We start from the raw sequence: 18207 nt of genomic DNA on the forward strand, positions 1-18207 counted from the left end.
AAAGAAGGAAAAGGGGATGTAGACCTCTTTAGACTTAGTTCTGGCTGGTAAGGGTCATCTGGTTCTTTGGAAAAATACCAATCTCAGTCATCAAGATATCTAGCAATCCAGTAGAACCAGCAACCTTCTTTCTCTGTCTGTCTCCTTGAAGCCTTCTTTCTGTTTATCTGTCTCCTCAAAGCCCTCACCCTATCTTTCTCTGGGCTGTCTTATTTATACTCTCTCCCAGTCCCCAGAATTCTTCTATCTGCAGCTGGCAAAGACCACACTCCTCTCTCAGCCTGCATAAGGCTGTTACCAGCCACCAAAGATCACGCTCCGCATGAGGCAATTATCAGCTGTGGACAGACTAAAGCAATCCCATATCCCACACTTAAAAATATATTTGTTGTGGATATAAACATGTTTATGTTTTGGTCCCAGGTATGGGATGTGGGACTGATTCAGATGGTCCACAATAGCAGACTGTTTGTTTTGTGTGGGCTCTGAGAGAAGCTCTTTGCTAGCTGCCGATAGTTTAAATCTGAGGTCTCTGGAGAGAGAATAAATGCCAGAGCCCAGAAAGAACAGTGCTGCTGCTCCTGCTTCTTCTTCCTTGCTGCTCCTGGTTGCTGTTGTGAGACAAGAAGTTGGAGATCTCCTAGAAAGAGAATTGGACTGGCTCCAAAGAACCTGGTGACCCTAACCATCAGGAAGCAGCTAAGAAAGAACTGCATCCCCTCTTCCCACTAACCCTTTCTTCTTCTGCTTGATGCTGGAGTTTTGGAAGGGATTGGGGTGGAGTAGAGAGAAAAAGATAAAAAATATAAATAAAAGATTTTTTTTAAGTATGTCAACACATATTTCTATAACATAACTGGGTCTTTAGAGAACCCAAAACTTCCACTACAGGTTGCCAGGCCTGCACGGCAAGTGAGAGTTCACCTGTGAGAGATTGCCCTGGTCCCTTGGTCTTTCTTCTATCTCACCATAGATATGAAGAAATATGAAATGGATCATTTACCTAAAAATAACTAAAATTATGAAATGTCTTTAAGAAAATAAAAAATTCTAGTGACTTTAGGAAAATATTTCTTCAAGGAGTAAACTCCACAAATTATATAATTTATAAGTGGGTGTTTTTATACTTTTGTAAGCCTAGCCTTTAATGTCTCTCTAGCCCTAAAAGTGGTAATTTTGACTTAATTAAAACAAAAAGTTTGATCAGCAAAGTAAACTGTAAAGGCCAGTCCAGATGGCACAGGCCTGTCATCTCAGGTACTCTGGAGACTGAGACAGGAGTATCGAAAACTAAGGCCAGTTTGGGCAATTTAGTAGGATTCTCATCGCAAAATGAAAAGTAAACAAACGGTTTGGGGAGGGGAGGTAGCTCCTTGTTGGAGTCAGCATCTGAGAAGTCCTGTGTTTAAAAATCTCCAGTATCCTAAAAATAAATGAAGGGAAAAATAAAAAGAAAGGAAGGAAGGTAAATTACGAAAATGCGCAGGAAGTATGCATGTTAGTACGTTTCTGTCATCTTAGCATTCAGGTAGAGGGGGTATAGGAGTGAGGCAAAAAGTATGGTTATCAAGTCAAGGTGAACTTTAGCTGCATAATGATCTCACACTAGCCCTGTCTCACTGCCTACCACCACTCCCTCCACACCCCCCCCCCAAAAAAAAAAAAGGAAAATGGTGCCTTGTAGTTTGAGCTTTTGGGAGATGGGAGCAGGCTCAAGGGTTCAAGACCATCCACAATCACATGGTGCATTTTGAGGCCATATTGACCTTCATGATACCCTTTCTAAAAACAGTAACAACTGACTGGATGTAGTGGCACACACTAGTAATTCTAGCACTAAGAAGGCAGAAGTAAGGGGAAGTTCTTTTGGCGTGATGGCCAGCCAGTGCAGCAGACTCAGCGTCAGTGAGAAAAAGGTAGAGCCATTAAGGAAGACACACCAGACATTGACCTCTGGTTTCCATACACATGTGTCATGTGCATGCATACAAAACTCAAACCCAAACACCAAAAGTGAAACAAAGCAGAAACAATAATGAGTAGACTATTTGAACATTTGGAAAAGAAGGCTACATAAATTAAGAAGTTACTATATTGAGAGGTAGGGAGTTGGAGACCAGTCTGGAATACTTAAGACCTTTTCTTAAAAAAGCAAACAAACAAAAAAAAAATCATTGCTTACCTTTATACATTGTAGCTTTCCCCTTAGGAAAGCTTAATGAGAGACAATTTTTTTTAATTTATTATAGTAATTTCTTTAAGTTAAAGCAAGATTAGATTGAATAATTGATGTATTTTCTTGAGCTTTCATAAACAAGAGTTTGTCATTTTGATATGGAAGGCAAAAGATCATTAACAAGCAGATAGATTGATAACTCCTCTATTAATGGAAGAAAAAAAATTAAGTTAAAAAAGAAGTAGCAGGCCATCCATCCGTCAGTCAAGGTGGTTCAGGGTAAAGATTAAGGTGATGAGGCTGGTGACCTGCATTTGATCCCATGTTGTGAGAAGAGAACTACTCCTGTGAATGAAGAAAGCAAGGACATGAGAAGGTTTCTACTGTAGGTATGAGGGCGAGCACAGGCAAAGACATCTGCAAGACTCCAGACTGAACTGGGCCATGAGAGGAGAGGGGCGGGGGAGAACAGGAGGGGAAGGGTAGGGAGAGGACTACTAAGAGAGGGGCAAGTGACCCAGGGCCCATGCAGGAACCAAGCAGGCACATAGCCAAAATGGCTGAGGTTATGTAGGGATCAGAGGCTGGAGGAGTGGGGTTGAAGCTCAGTGGCTGGAGATTGTGCCAGCTAGGATGACTGTAACAGGTATTGGCTAATGACTGCTTTGATATGTTAAATAGGCACCTCTGGCACAGAGCCCTTTCTCGCTTTTGTTAACGTGAAGGAGAATGACTCCTTTTAGTACATAGGAACTATCTTAAGTACCCAAGGGAATGCTGGCTTTTGTCTAAATGCCAGTCTTTGGGAAAAATGAATTTCTTGAGACAATATTCTGTCATTTTTGTGGATGATAGGGAGTGATGTAGTCTCCTCTATAACTACCTCCCACTGAAATTTCGGTAGCATTGTTTAGGGGCAGGATGGCTGGAATGATGACCAAAGAATTGGGGGAGAGGAGTGCAGGCTGTTTTAGCTTGCTGAACAGGTTTTTTTTGGCCACTTGGAATCTGGGAAATGAAGGATGCTTTGGAGCAGTCTAGAATGCAGATTCCAGAGAACACCTGGGGCTGGTGCATTTTTGGCAGTTTTAGAGCAGTCTGCAGTTGATTGGAAATCTGTTGGGACAAATACAGACTAGGGACAGAAAGTAAAGTTAAAGAGCTCAGGGGAAAGTTTTGTTTTTTTTTTTTTTGTATTGGGTGTGCATTTGAAACTTCCAGGCCCATGGTCCTGATAGTTGGGAGAGTGAGGTCTCAAAAGTAGAGGAATGGAGAAACTTAGACTGTTGATTGACAGGAGTACTCAATCTTGATTGAGTCTTTTTGACCTGGGAGAGGTGGATCCAAGTCAACTCGCTAAAGCTTACAAAGAGATGAAGGTTTTAGACATAAACTATTTGTAATCTGTATTAAAATTCACATAATAGAAAAAAGCAGTAGAGTTATAGTTATAGAATTATAGAGTTATAGCAGTTGAGTTATAGTAAAAGTGATTATGGGTTGAGGGCTGGAGATATATATATCTATTCAGAGAGACATATATATCTGTCCAATAGAGGACAGACTTGTTTTTAGCATAAATAAGAAGCTCATCTTGTCTCAACTTAAAGGACAACCAAAGGAAAAAAAAATTGAGCTTGTTGACTATGATAACAGTAGCAGTACTTTACCTGGGCTATATTAGTAGCTGATCAGAACTCTAGTGATTATTGTTACAACTCTGAACTTTTAAAGTCTTAGTAGAATAATAGCACAGAGAAGTAAAGAATTCAAACATTTTTATATACTTGAAATCACTTATTTAGACCTTTACCATTTGCATTTATACATCTTAAAACGCTTTTTAGACTATTGAACTAACAAACTCTAAACCTTTTTTAAAACCATGAGGCGCATGTGGTTGATTACTGAGTAGTCATTGCAAAACAAGTTTCTTTAAATAATAAGGAATAGTAAAAAGTTGCTTTGAGATCTGTTTTCTGAATTTATCTCTCTTAAGAGTGAAGTCTGCCATCAAGGTAAACTGTTTGGTTTCTTAGGATTCCTAGTAGCTCTAGAAAACATGCCTGATTTGGAATGAAGTAACAAGGCTTTTGCAGCCTTGGGGAAGGAACTGGTTTGCTGGCTGCTGTTAAACTGAGATTACTGTAGTTAGCTATCAATATCAGAGATCTGAGAAGGAGAAGTTAGAGCACGAACTGTAATCCAAATCACTTATGTATCAGTTAAAATGATAGACTCACCTAGTACTTGCCTGGTTTCCTGGGCTCTGTGGTTTGATGGCTTCCTTGGTGGGTACGGGTCCTAGTTCTTTGGCTGTCTTACAGGGCGGTGTTGTCCTTAGGCTGCCAGACTCAGAAGATCTGAGAGACTTTCCTGTGGAAGAAGAACCCAGGCTCTGTGGAGTCAGTGCAGGGCAGGCAATCCAGCAGAGCCCACACTGTGGGCAGAGCCCTGGCTCTGGGGAGGCCATGGGGCAGTTTTCCCTAGTGCTTTTTTTTTATTGTTAGAACAATTGAGGTGGAGTCATTATTTTTGGAGACCTATGGTCGCTGCTGGGAGTTGGTTCTTCTTTCAATCATGAGAAACCCTCCCCCCCTTTAAAAAAAAAACAACTAAACATATTAAAGTGTCATATTCAGTAGATCTTTGAAGTTTGAGGACTATTTTTTAAGTATACCTGAATCAAACTTTGTTTTTAGTTATTTGCTTTAGGCTTAACCTTGAAAACACACATAGGAAGATAAGTAACTTATTACTAAATGAATTACACTTGTACTTGGTATGACTAAGAGCATGGTTTTATGCACATTAAAGAATTTGATGATTTATAAGGTGACTGACTATAGCTTGCATGTCATAATTATCTTTAACAGCTTACAACAAGTTAGTGCCTTTTACAAGACTATGATTTTACAACTTAGTCTGTATTAAGTTTGAGCCTTAAATAGGAATTGAAGATTTAATTGAAGACTCTTTAACATAAAAAAAACCCTTTAAACCAAAAGTGTAGTTTATAAAGAAACTGGGAACTTTATTAGAAAATAAATACAGTTTATGTAGAGACTGGAAACTTACTTTTTAAATCCTTTTATAGTATACTATTACTGAATATCACTGTTTGTAATATGACTCAGTTTATCTAAATAGCTGAAACTTAACAAACTGAGCAATGACAAAGAGGCTAGACCTACATCTTTAAGTCAATTACTGTCAACCTGAGTATTGTAACATTAGGAATTTATCATATGCAGAAATCTACATTAATTTAAACTTTTGGAGATCTGTATGGTTGCCTCTTTAGTCTAGAAAGGATATACAATGATAAAGCAAGGTTTCATAGAACTGAGTTTTATAGGTGCTGCCTTAGTTGGTATGTATCATGTGGTCATTCTAATCAGGATGTGAATTTAAATTGTGGTGAATTTAAATTGTCATCAGCCAAGATGGAGATGAACCATGAGGTTGCTATTTTAAAATATCTTTTTTTGGTAGATCTGTTTTTTAACTAAAAAATTCAAATTACATATAAAGTATATTCTAAACAAGAGTTGAGTCACATGTATAGTATGTTGTAGCAAATTACCCATGTATGGATTTTTATTTTTATTAATTTTTTTTATTTTTATATTAATCACAGGTTGTTTACTTTGTATTCCAGCCATAGCCCCCTCCCTCATTCCCTCACAATCCTACCCTCCCTCCTTTATCTCCTCCCTGCTCCATTCCAAGTCCACTGCTAGGGGAGGTGGTCCTCCCCTTCCATCTGACCCTAGCTTATCAGGTATCTCCAGGACTGGCTGCCATGTCCTCCTCTGGCCTAGCAAGACTGTTCCTCCCTCGGGGGGTGGGGGCGAGGTAAAGGAGCCAGCCATTGAGTTCATGTCAGAAATAGTTCCTGTTCCCCTTACTAGGGAAACCCACTTGGTTACTGAGCTACCATGGGCTATATCTGAGCAGGGGTTCTAGGTTATCTCCATACATGGACCTTGGTTGGAGAAACAGTCTCATAGAGGGCCCCTGTGCCCTGATATATTTTGTCCTTGTGGAGCTCCTGTCCTCTCCCGGTCATACTAATTCCCGTTTCTTTCATATGATATTCTGCACTCTGCCTAAGGTTTGGTTTTGAGTCTCAGCATCTGCTTTGATACACTGCTAGGTAGAGTCTTTCAGAGGCCCTCTGCAGTAGGCTCCTGTCCTGTTACTTGTTTTCTTCTACTTCCCCTGTCCATCCCATTTGTATTTCTAAGTGAGGATTGATCATCTTACTCTGGGTCCTCTTTCTTGTTTATCTTCTTTAGGTGCACATATTTTAGTATGTTTATCCTATCTTATAGGTCTATATAAGTGAGTATATACCGTGTGTGTCTTTCTGCTCTGGGATACCTCACATGTATGGATTTTTAAACTATAATTCTTTTGTTATAAGTTTTAAACTAGATTTTATTACAAATTTTAAATCATACCCATACTTACAAACCCTGAGATAGTTTATAGCATATTTTTAGGGTTTTTTTTTTTTTGAGCAGAGAGCAAAGAAATCATAGAGATAAAAGATATTTAAGAGTGGAGAATAGAAAAACCTTAGAGATAAGATACCCTTTGGTAGCATAGAGGAGAGCAAACAGACAGAAGAGATTTGGGGTCATTTGTACAGCAGCAGAAGTTGTTGCTGTATGAGAGAATTTGGAAATGTAGTGGGTTGAACTTTGGTCATTGATCTGTATCGAGGACAAACTTTTTGTAGTAACAGTAAATCTCTCAATTCGTGGAGGAAGTTGAGTCCAAGGAGAAAAGGAGAAAGGGTCACAAAGTGTGACCCCACAGGAGGGAGGATTCCTTTAAGCTCCAGAGGGACGTGAAAGGCAGTGCAGCAGGCAGACAGGGTTAGAGAAGCTGTGGGTTGTAGACAGCCCCAGGAAGGAGCTGAGAACACAGGCCCAAGGGGGTAAATGTCAGTGGAGACAAGAATTTCAATCCAGGGTATACCCAAGGGAAAGGAGAGACTTGTCAGAGAGATGTCCCAAATCTTAGGGGCAAGGCATCCCTTTTCAGGTGACAGTGGGCTCTGTAGGGCAAGAGTAGCTTTCTGGCATCCTGGTGTGGCTTTGTAATAATAGTTGACAAAGAAGGTGGCTCTGGAGTGACAGGTATCCAGTAGAGGAAGAGAGTTGAAAAACTGAAGAGGCAGAGCAGCTAGCTCTTATGGGAACTAAGGGTTTGGGAAAAGGAAGGGTTCTGATAGAGGGAGAAATGTGCCTGCCTGAAATCCCAGCACGTGGGAGGCAGAGGCAGCCCGATCTCTGTGAGTTCAAGGATAGCCAGGACTATACAGAGAAACTCAGAAACAAACAAACAAGCAAACAAAAAAGATATGCTCATATGAAGGGCATAGAGAGATGCCTCAGGCAGGCATAGCAAGCTGTAAGAACCAGAGAGACGAGGAAAGGTGAATGGTTAGTACACATGGAGGGCAGAAGCAGCTGAAGAGCTGGGCTCTAGAATGTGGTGGGTAGCAGAAGCCAGCGGAAACAATGATCCATGCATATCTTCAAAGTCAGCAGCTTGGTGTGAAGGACTCACTTATGTCCCTTCTGTGGTATCGGCACCAGATAAATAAATAGAATGAAGACATGTCTGCACCTAGCATGGTGGACTAAGTTTGTTGTAGGTGTTAGGGAGAACCCAGTCAGCAGCATCTGAACCAGGCCACGAGCCAGGGTGGCGTGTGGGTAGTGAGAGGAGGAAAGAGGACAGAGGAAGGTGAAGAGCCCTGAAGCCAGCCAAGAGGCCAAGATCCCACATAGCCAAAATGTTTGGCTTATGTAGGGAAGAGAAGCCGAGGGATGGGGAGTCCTGAGGAAATGCTGGTCTAAATGTCAGACTTTGGGAAAAAGAGTTTCTTGAACCTAACATCTGAGAGTTGTCTGACCACAACACATAGGTCTTGGCATGTATATATATATGTATATGTGTGTGTGTGTGTGTATAAGTCAAAAATTTAAAAACCAAAATGAAATTAAAAAGTAACAATTTTTCTTAATAAAAAGTAATGGTATGTTTGATGAATTGAACCCTAAAATTTAACTTCTTACTAATTGCTTTTATTTCAATTCACTGTAGAAATACAAACCTGGTCGATGTGATGACATTTTGAAATGGAAACCTCCCAGTCTAAATTCTGTGGATTTTCGACTTAAGATAACAAGAATGGGAGGAGAAGGGTAAGTGCGCACATCAGGCCCCAATGGGGATGTTGTTTAGTTTGTGAAGTCTGGTCTTGCCTTGCAGCCCCAGCTATTATTGAACTCAAGATCTTACTGCCTCCCAAGTATTGGAATTATGAGCCTGTGTCAACACATGTAGTTATCTTCATGAGGTTTGCCTCTACACCCCTGTCAGATTCACATGCAATCATATTTCATATAAGGCTGCACTGTTTGTAGGCTAGTTTATATTACCCTAAAAAAAGGAAATAAAATAGTCTATATTTTCCAGATGTAGCTCATTTTCACATATCTCTTATTTTTCTTTTGTATATCCCTAAGATATTTGACAAAGGTTTTTATAATTTTTAAATACTTTTCAGTATAAAATCTGGATCTTACAAAAAAAAAATCTTATCCATTTAATTCTGCATATGAGGTCATTAGTTTTATAGTCACAGATACTGAATCAGTGGGGTTTTTTCCTTTGAAGGGCATTTGTCTGTACTTTATTAGGGGAAGTTTTTAGTTATTGACCTGGAGTTTTCATAATATTTATTAATTTTTCATTTACTGTCCATTCTCTTAAGACTGTTGACTGCTATTGTAAAGGATACTTTAGTGTGAATGTTTATTGTATTTTCAAAGTCTTGTTTTTTCTCTGTGTCTCACAATTTTAAGAACTTCTTATCAAAGCAGATACAACAAAATAAGGAAACATTTAATCAAGTAAAAATAAAGAGGAAGTAAATAGGATGATGACAGCAAAGGGATAACATTTGCAGTACATGCTATTGAAACTTATTTTGTCTGTCAAAGGTACAACACGTGCATCTTTGTAGATAGTGGATGTAAGGGTGTGTTATTGGTTATAAAAGTCCAGACTCAGTCTTTTAAGAGAATATAAATACTCAGAAAGGGATGTTGTGCAGTCTAGTGAATCTTAAGGAAGGTGGCTGGTTAATAATGTACATTAATGCTACTTTTAAAAATTAAAGTGTTTAATATTTTACATTTTGTGACTTATTTGCCACTGGACTTAATAGCAAGAATTAGTTAAAGAATAATAGTCTTTGGCTTCTAAGTTCATATTCAAGTTTCTTTGTCTGATACTATTCTACGGACAGGTAATTTATTTTTTGCATGTGTGTGTGTTTTTGTGTGTCTCTGTGTGTGTCCAATTTCCAGAGGAGAACTTGTAGAAATCAATTGTCTCCTTCAAGCATGTGTGTCTATGGGTTCATCCAGTCTTAGTGGCAAGAAGCTGTTGAGCTGTCTAACTCGCCCATAACGGGAATTTTAGACTGTAGGGACAGATGTATGCACAAACACACACCTGCATGATTGGGAGGCTGTTGATGAGAGTAACTTCCTTTGTCTAAATGTTTGCTAGATACTGATCCAGGGTTATTTTTTGTGATGGAATGTCTGGTGTGTTAACATTGTGTCTTGCCAGTTAGCTGTGGAGGCTATAGTCCAGTAGGCAAGAACAGAGACTTTTGGAAGATGGCCCACTTCTGAAACAGTGCCTGATGGAGATTATTCTGGTGGGGCCAACTTTTCCAAAAACAGACATGTTTGCGATTGTTTGCTTTTCTTTTCTTTTTTGAGAGAGTTCTTGTCTTTGGCTGGCCTGGCCTAGAACTAATGGAGATCCTGTCTCAGTCTCTTTAGTGTTTGGAGTTTAGATGTGAACCAACAAACCTGGTCTTGGAAAGTAAGATTCTTTGTATTTTTTAAAGATGTACTCATTTTTATGTATTTTTTAAAGATGTACTCATTTTTATCTTATGTGTATGTGTACCACATGCATGCTTGTTGACTAAGGAAGTCAAAAGAGGCCATTGAATCCTCTGTAACTGGAGTCACAGGTACTTGTGAGCTGCCATAGGAATGTTCGGAACCAAGTTGAGTCTTACAGGAGCAGCAGTTGTTAACTGCTGCGTCAACTCTGGAACACACTGGCAAATAAGATTTCAAACAGAAAGTAAAAATTGTTAAATGGCTTCATTGCTAATCTTCCCTTTTTCTCTAATACTATATTTGTAATATTTGGTTAGTGAATGTTGGCTCTTGTGTCTAGTTTGAAGAATCTTGAGTTGTGGTTTTTATAGGTCATAGGTATGATAGTTATACTTAGAAGCCCCCTGAGGAGACACAGAGTGCCCATCTCTCTAAGTTGCAACAATTAGATGTAGTTGAATTAATTAACAATTAATGTAACTGAATGCTTTCTTTCATGTTTTTGTTTAAAATTTTCCTTTTAAAAATATATACTTTTTAAAAACAAGTATATTATGTTTTAAACATTGAAATGTCACTGTTTAATGTGACTTTTTATATATTTAAGATACATAGTTTATTTAAAATAGGTATCAATTAAAAATAATAATATGAACAATTACGTGGTAACTGTTATAGGGCATATGCTTGTTAGCTAGGGCGTTTTTTCCACGTAAAGAGTGTTATGTTATATATTTTAACTGCGTAAGTGAGGCTTGGTCTAATACTCCACAGCTCGGTTGCTGCAGATATGCCTGTTTTGAAGTTAGAGAATAACTTTGTCCAGGGAGTGGAGGCAGCACAGACAATCTAGATTTGGTTGTCAGTCTCCACATGGTGACTTAACAGACTTGTGAAACTACAGTTTTAGGGGATCCTAGTACCCTTTTTTGACCTCTGCAGGCTCCTTGTATACATGTGGTACACAGGCATGCACCCTGTCTCTCACACACAATAAATATTTATCAAGTGGCTTTGTCTAAAATGTAAGGAGCAGAACATGTACAAGTGAGGCATAACTATTAAAATACCATGAGATAACTTCATGTCTTTTTAAAACTGATTCCAAATATTTCTTGGGAATTTAAAATGTAATGGTGTGTTTTGAATAGTATAATACCAATTCTTAAAAATATCTGCAGTGAGTTATTTTAAGTGAAATTTTTAGGTTTTCTTGTATGACTTTGAGTTTCATTTAGGTGGTATAATGCAGTAATAGTAGTTCCTGTTAGGTTCAAATTCACTATGAAGAGAAAAATCTATTCTGGTATTTATTACTCTTCTGGTAGCAACTAAAAATCTGAACTTGATTTTCCAACTCTTTGAGCTATAATAATCTAATCACTTCATCAGGGCCAAAAATAATTTTCATGTATTTTAACAATTTAAGTGTTAAGTTTTATAAACATAGCTTTTAAAAATTGTTTTGAGAATATTGTCTTCATATTATTTATAGCCAAAATCTATAGTTACTATTCAAACCATGAGTTACCCAGGTGAGTCTCCACTTTGGAAATTGTAAACTCTTGAATACAATATTATTGACTTACAATGAAGGGTGTAGATTTATTGTATTGCACAGTAGTTAAGAATTTATATTTGAGAACCGCACTGCTTGAGTTGAAATAGTTTTTCTATGCTATGCCTTCAGCACAGTACTTTTCTTCTGTGCCTCTGATTCTTCATCAGTGTCTCAGTTCTTCTCTATTGCTGAGATAAAACACTGTGACCTAGGCAACTTTTGAAAGAAGATGTTTAACTTGGGGCTGATGGTTTTAGAGGGCTACCTAAGAGTCCATGACCATCATGGTGGGAACCATGAGAGCAATCAGGCAGGCATGGCACTAGCACAGTAGCTGAGAGCTCTCATTTGGAGGAGAAGGAGGAGGGAGGGGGAAAAGGGAGAAGAAAGAGGATGAGAAGGAAGAAGGCATTGTCATTAATATTTACTATTTATTTATCTTTTAATCAGCAGTTAATCCTATACAGCTGTATAACTAAATCACCACACAGAGACTAAGATTTCTTTAATTAACCTAGAGCACAATGCTAGGCTATAGTTACTCCATCCTAAACCTCCAAGCCCGCATAGTTTCCTACCATTCAGATTTCACCCACTATACTTGCTTTTAGTCATATCTCAGGTCTAGTTCATTTCTCCACATGGTTCTAAGACCTCTCCTGTAGATTCTCCACCTCTCCTCTCTCTGCTCCTTCCTCTTCCTCCCACTCTGGACCAGGATATCCCACCCTATCCTCTCCATTGCTCAGCAGTGTGGCTGGTTGTTTTAATTGATAATTTAGAGAACAAATGGTGGCATGTTTACACAAACTTGAGACAGGTGGTGCTTTAGCATCACAATGCAATGTCCAGATTGAAACCAGATAGTGGGGGAGAGAAATCAGCATTTGAATGAACAAGGGTAAATTGTATACATTCCAAAAGAACATTATACCAACAGGAAGGAGAAGGAGGAGGAGAAGGAGGAAGAAAGGAGGAGCAGGAGAGGAGGAGGAAGGAGAAGGAGGAGAGAAGCAGTAGGGGAAGGAGGAAGACAGTGTAGGCTTTTGAAAACTCACTTCTACGCCCATCTCCACCCCTGTGACATTTCCTCCAACAAGTCACCATCTCATAATCCTTCACAAACAGTTCCAACAACTGGGGACCAAGTATTCAGACATGAGCCTATATTCTCATTCAAACCACCACAATAGGTAAACTTGTCCCATAGGATTTTTATAAGGAATAAATCTCTAAAATATTTAGAACAGACCTAGGTAGATAGAAATATTTAGGTATTTGCTACTGCTTCTCTTTGTTTTTGTTGTTTGTTTTTGAGACAGGGTTTCTTTGTGTGGCCCTGGTTGTCCTGAAACTAGCTCTGTAGACCAGACTGGCCTCAAACGCTTCCTGCTTTTCTTGTTTCCATGTAAATGAATTTAAAAGAGTATATTTTTTTCCTTGCCTCTCTTGTAGATTACCTGTTATTTGGCATACTATGTAAATCAGCTTTCTCTATGAACCATTTCCTGTTTATGCCTATTAATTTTCTCTTTTTAAATGCATGTAACTGTAAGTTGCTGAAAGAAACTATATTTGTCATGTTTCTTTTGCTGTGATTAAGATGTGGCCAGAGGCAACTTAAGGCAAAGTTTATTCCGGCTTATGGCTCCAATCATGTGGCAGCAGAAAGTTCATTCTGGCTTATGGCTCCAATCCATGTGACAGGTGTGGTATGGCTGCAGGTGGTTGGAGCGGGAAGCTGTGTCTTTACATTTTTTTTTTCTTGGCATCCCAGGAAATGGGGAAGTGGGGCAAAGCCTGTCTCCCATGATGTAATCTTCCAGCAAGGCTCCTCTTCCTGAAAATTCCACAGCCTCCCCAGACAGTGTCACCACTTGGGGACCAAGTGTTCAAATACATGAGCCCATTAAAACATTCTTTTCATTCAAACCACTGCAGAGACCATTGTTTTTTGGAAAAAAAAATTTTTTTAAAGACAGTAATAAGTGATGATGAGAATGTAAAATGAAAGCCTTCATGTATTGAGGTTGACATGGTCAATTGGTGCAGCTGCTTTGGCAGAGAGTTTGGTAGTTCCTCAAGAGTGCTAAGTTTGGACTTAACCAAAATGACCCAGCTGTTCTTTTCTCAGGCATGTACCGAAGAGAAATAAAAACTGTATCTACACAAATTATTAAACTTGAATTTTATTGGCAGCACTATTCATAAAGGTCAAAAGGTCCAAATAATGCCAACTGATGAGAAGACTGACATGCAAATGAGACAGCGGTTCTCTGGAACATGCTGGTACAGTGCGCTGTTACCTATAGAGCAAAGGGTCTCTGGACCCCGAAATTCCTCTTGTAAATTTAGTAAAATAGTTTGTGTACAACATTTGGACTGGTGCCTGTTAAGTAATAAATCCATCTTTTCCTTAAGAAAGGGTTAGTCTGTGGGTTATGCAGTAGCTGAGAGCAGGAGAGCTGTGTGCTGCGGTTGCTTACTGTGACCATTGGTCATGCCAGGGCAGGGCAGGCACCTAACGGTACTTCAGGTTGATAGAGACCCAAGCATTTGGTAACTTATACTTTTATAAAAGGTTGCAGAGGCTGTGTTGCCTTGTCTTACTAATGGTAGCATCTGGATGTGATTAAAGTGTGATAACTCATGGTCATTCTACACCTTTGATGATGGTACTGTTCTCTACAGTTCCCTTGGGGGTGCTCTGTTACTTCTGGTTTGTTCTTCTGCTAGGGAAGGTAAGTTATAGGACTTTTGTTTGGCCTTTCCTAGAAAGGTGACTCTTACTCTTAGGGTCAGAGAGCCAATGTCAAAATTCTAGTTGCCAAGTATTTCTTTTCATTATGTAGCCAATAATTGGGAAATAAGTACAGATGCTGTTTGTGGAAATGCTACTTCCGTGTAGGTTTGTTTTGGTTTATTTTTCACTTGATAGATGAAAACACAAAAATTTTGACATATGACTAATTGGGCTCCATATAATGTTTCAGTAATGTATATATTGTATAATGCTTAAATCAGGGTAAGCATTTCTGTATTGTGAAAACTTACAAAAGCCTGTTTTCTAACCTTTTAAATATGTAGGTCATTATTGCTCTCTGTGGTCAAACCCTTTTTATTGTATCACATGTAATTCTTCTTTCCACGTAATTATGACTTAGAATCCATTACCGGTCTCTGCGTCTTTCTTTTCCCTCTCCTCTTCCCTTTTCCTCTTCTTTCTTGAGTCACAAACTAGTTTATTACCAGACCACTCTAAGTTCTCTGTTTAGTTAGGAGAATATTGTTTCATCTTTGTCCATGACAATTAGTATCTGTTAAAAGTGAGTATCTGGCAGTTTCTGAGTCATCTGTGTGTTTTTTTGTGTGTGTGTATTTATATGTATCTGTCTGTCTATAACCAGTTACTAGTAAATCTGTAACTAGTAAATCAATGCTGTCAGTCTGAAAATAGTTGCAGGATTTACATGAAGGGTGCTACATTTTTAAAGTCTGTATAGTAAATATTTTAAGGCTTAGTCTATACATTTCTCTGTTTTAACTGTACCTTTCTGTCATTGTACTGCAGAATTTAACATGGACTAAGTCTGTCTTCAGGGACATGGCAGTGGTTTCATTGAGGCTTTATTTTCAAAGATAGGTTTCAGGCCAGATGCAGTCTGTGACTATAGCTTGCCGTCTGCAGTTTAGACTGAATAGTTGTGGCAGTGTTGCAGGGTTGTTCTAAAAGAGAAATCTGGCCTCTTTTTATCAAGGGGCCCAGGTATGTTTCTTATTAGAAACATTAGAAGATAAGAAACAGCTGAGCACAGTGGCACATGGCTTGGGATGTGGCAGAGGCAGAGGCAGGCGGATCTCTGGTCTGCAAAGCAAGTCAAAAAAAACAAAGTAACAACAACAACAAAAAGAAGATAAGAAACAAGGGCTTAGTAGTCCTCAAAATGCTTTACTTTCTGTGTAAGAATGTCCTCTGTGTGGTGGCACCCACTGTTAATCCCAGCACCCAGGAAACAGAAGCAGGCAGATCTCTGGGAGTTCAAGGCCAGCCAGGTCTAAATAGCAACTTCCAGGACAGCTAGGGCTATGTAGAGACCCTGTCTTAACCCTCTCCCCAAAGTGTCCTCAATGACTATTGTAATTTTTTTCTTTTACTTAGAGTTACTTAAAAATAGTGATTTATTTTGCTTTTTATGCTTATTTGTACTAGTGTTAATGTCTTAGGTAAAAGCATAATCAGAATATTTAAAAATGTCCTTGTATCAGAAAGAATTGAGTCAACAAGAATATAGCTAATGAAACTGTGTAAGGCAAGGCTTTATTTTGCTGTGTTCCTTTATCTCCTTTGTTTTGAAATGAATGCTCAACAATTTTATTTTTATTATACTTCAAGGAAGTGGAACTTGAAGATTATAATTCCATACGTGTATTAGAAAGAATGCTTAGTGACTGCAGTGATTGCCATGTAATGTGTGTGTGTACATGTATATAGTATATAATATACCTTGATCATATGTAACCCAGATTTTTCTTTCCACACTTTCTGAATCCTTCCAATTCCAATACTTCTCTCAGTCCTTCCTTCTAATTCTCTCCCTCCTCCTTTTTTGCTTTTAAATTTTCTTTTATAACTCATTGAGTTCAGTTAGCATTGGACACACTGTAGAAGAAAATGATTTCCTATCCACCAGCAACCATCCATTAGCAGCTAGACTTTGAGCCTACTCAGATCCTCTTCCATTCCTCTTGGAAAGTTGACTGGTGCCAGTCTTGAACAAGTAACCATAATTGCAGTGAATTAATGACAGCAAATACATTGTGGGTTTTTGTTTTTTTGTTTTTGTTTTTAAAGAACTTATTTCACAGCACTCTTCCCTGTCCTCCACCTCATGACATTCTTTATACCCCTCTTCTGTGTTCTCTGAGTCATGAGTTGTTGTTAAAATTTTTCTATTTAGGACTGAACATTCAACACTCGCTTATTCTCAGCCGTTTGAGCAGTTGAGCCTTGGCACTTACTGCAGAAAGACTGAGAAGAAACATTAATTTCTGTGCATTAACATTAATATTTATAAGGCACTTTGAGTACATGTCCCTTTATCAATAGTAATGGGTTCTACCCTAGGGCTTGTGACTTCTACGTCATGAGCCTTTGACTAGGTTTACAGCACTGTACGTAGATTCCTTCTTGTGCAATAGGCCTCAGATCCAGTCAGAAATCAGTTGGCCTTCATGTTCTCTACCACCAGTTGGCACATCTTGCCAGGCAGGTTGAAACTGTAACATTTAGCATTCTGTAGTGGATTGTCTATCCAGTCACTGTAACCCTTCACACCAAGGTAGGAAGGCTTCCTTTTGGAGTAATTGATAATGGGCTGGGGAGGTCCCTATTTGGGATAAATAATAAGTTGGAAGAATTTTTTTGTATGTGGTTTCTTGGCATGTAATTCATACCATGCAAAGGAGAATAGTCCAATTTGGGCCCTGTATGGTTCTGAACTGCTGTACAAGTAATTTCAGGTTGTGTAGTCCTTGCCATGCAAACAGAGCCCATGTGAGTCAGGCACACAAATTAGGGAAGTCCTGTACTGACCAAAGGGTTGGGCCCTGATGTGGGGTCCATTTCTGTGGTGTCAGGTGGCAGCATTCTAATGTTGGAAGTTTGGGGTCCTCGGCTCAAGACAATTTTCAGTGCAAACCAGATCCAGTTGTCTCTTGTGGATGCTTTTCTGCTGCAAACCCTCGCACTAGAGAGGTAGAGGCAGGAGGCTCAGAAGTTAAAGGCCAGCCTGTGCTACATGAGATTATAACAGGCATTCTAGCCCAAGAAACAGAATTCTAGTATTACTTTTTTTTTTTTTTTAAGAGCCCATTGGCTGAATGATTTTATTAATTGTGCCTATCCTCCATTTGCCAGATTTCTCTTTTTTTTTTTTTTTTTTTTTCAATGCAGTTTATTCAGGAACATTGAACAATCCTCGGACCCCGGGGAAAGCCAGCCCACAGCTTAAATAGCCTCTGGGTAGCCAACCCAGGCGTGCCACGGGGGCAATGCAGATAGGTCCACATACATGGAAGCAAGCCAGATCCTCGGCCTTAGCCAAATGTGGAGTTGTTCGTGACAGAGAGCACTCACCATCGGGAAGGTGGAAGGCGGAAACCAGCTCCATCTTTAAGGCATAGCATTCCGCAGCTCTCTACAGTTCCCCCTTTTTGTTTTAGACGCATCAGGCAAGAGTAGAGGTCTGATCTCTGATATTAGAAATAAATTGGGACTTTGTACAGATGTTCATTTAGGTGTCATCCACCCAAAGAGCATCAGACCGTCCGATACCTTTTTCTCAGAGGCGGGACCTGGGGTAGTATTACTTTTATCAGGAAATAGTTTATTATACTGGCTGGTAAGATTAATGTCCAAGAGCTAGAACTTTAAACCACTTAGTACAGAATGAGAAGGGAGAGAGCAATCAGAGAGAAACAGTCAGTTCCTATGTCCAAAATGATGGGTGGTGGTTGTTGGG

At 39.1% G+C, this 18207-nt stretch overlaps 1 protein-coding gene across 3 annotated transcripts in view; it reads left to right on the forward strand.

Annotated features, from left to right (window-relative positions):
- Window positions 1–18207, forward strand: part of Rngtt (RNA guanylyltransferase and 5'-phosphatase) — a 217020-nt gene that overhangs the window by 91167 nt on the left and 107646 nt on the right. For all 3 annotated transcript variants that reach the window (XM_021634879.2, XM_021634880.2, XM_021634881.2), the window contains exon 13: window positions 8300–8400. In XM_021634879.2, coding sequence (XP_021490554.1) covers window positions 8300–8400 — 101 coding nt within the window. The remainder of the gene's footprint in view (window positions 1–8299; window positions 8401–18207) is intronic.

Source organism: Meriones unguiculatus, chromosome 20 (assembly GCF_030254825.1).
Source record: "Meriones unguiculatus strain TT.TT164.6M chromosome 20, Bangor_MerUng_6.1, whole genome shotgun sequence".
Taxonomy (NCBI): Eukaryota; Metazoa; Chordata; class Mammalia; order Rodentia; family Muridae; genus Meriones; species Meriones unguiculatus.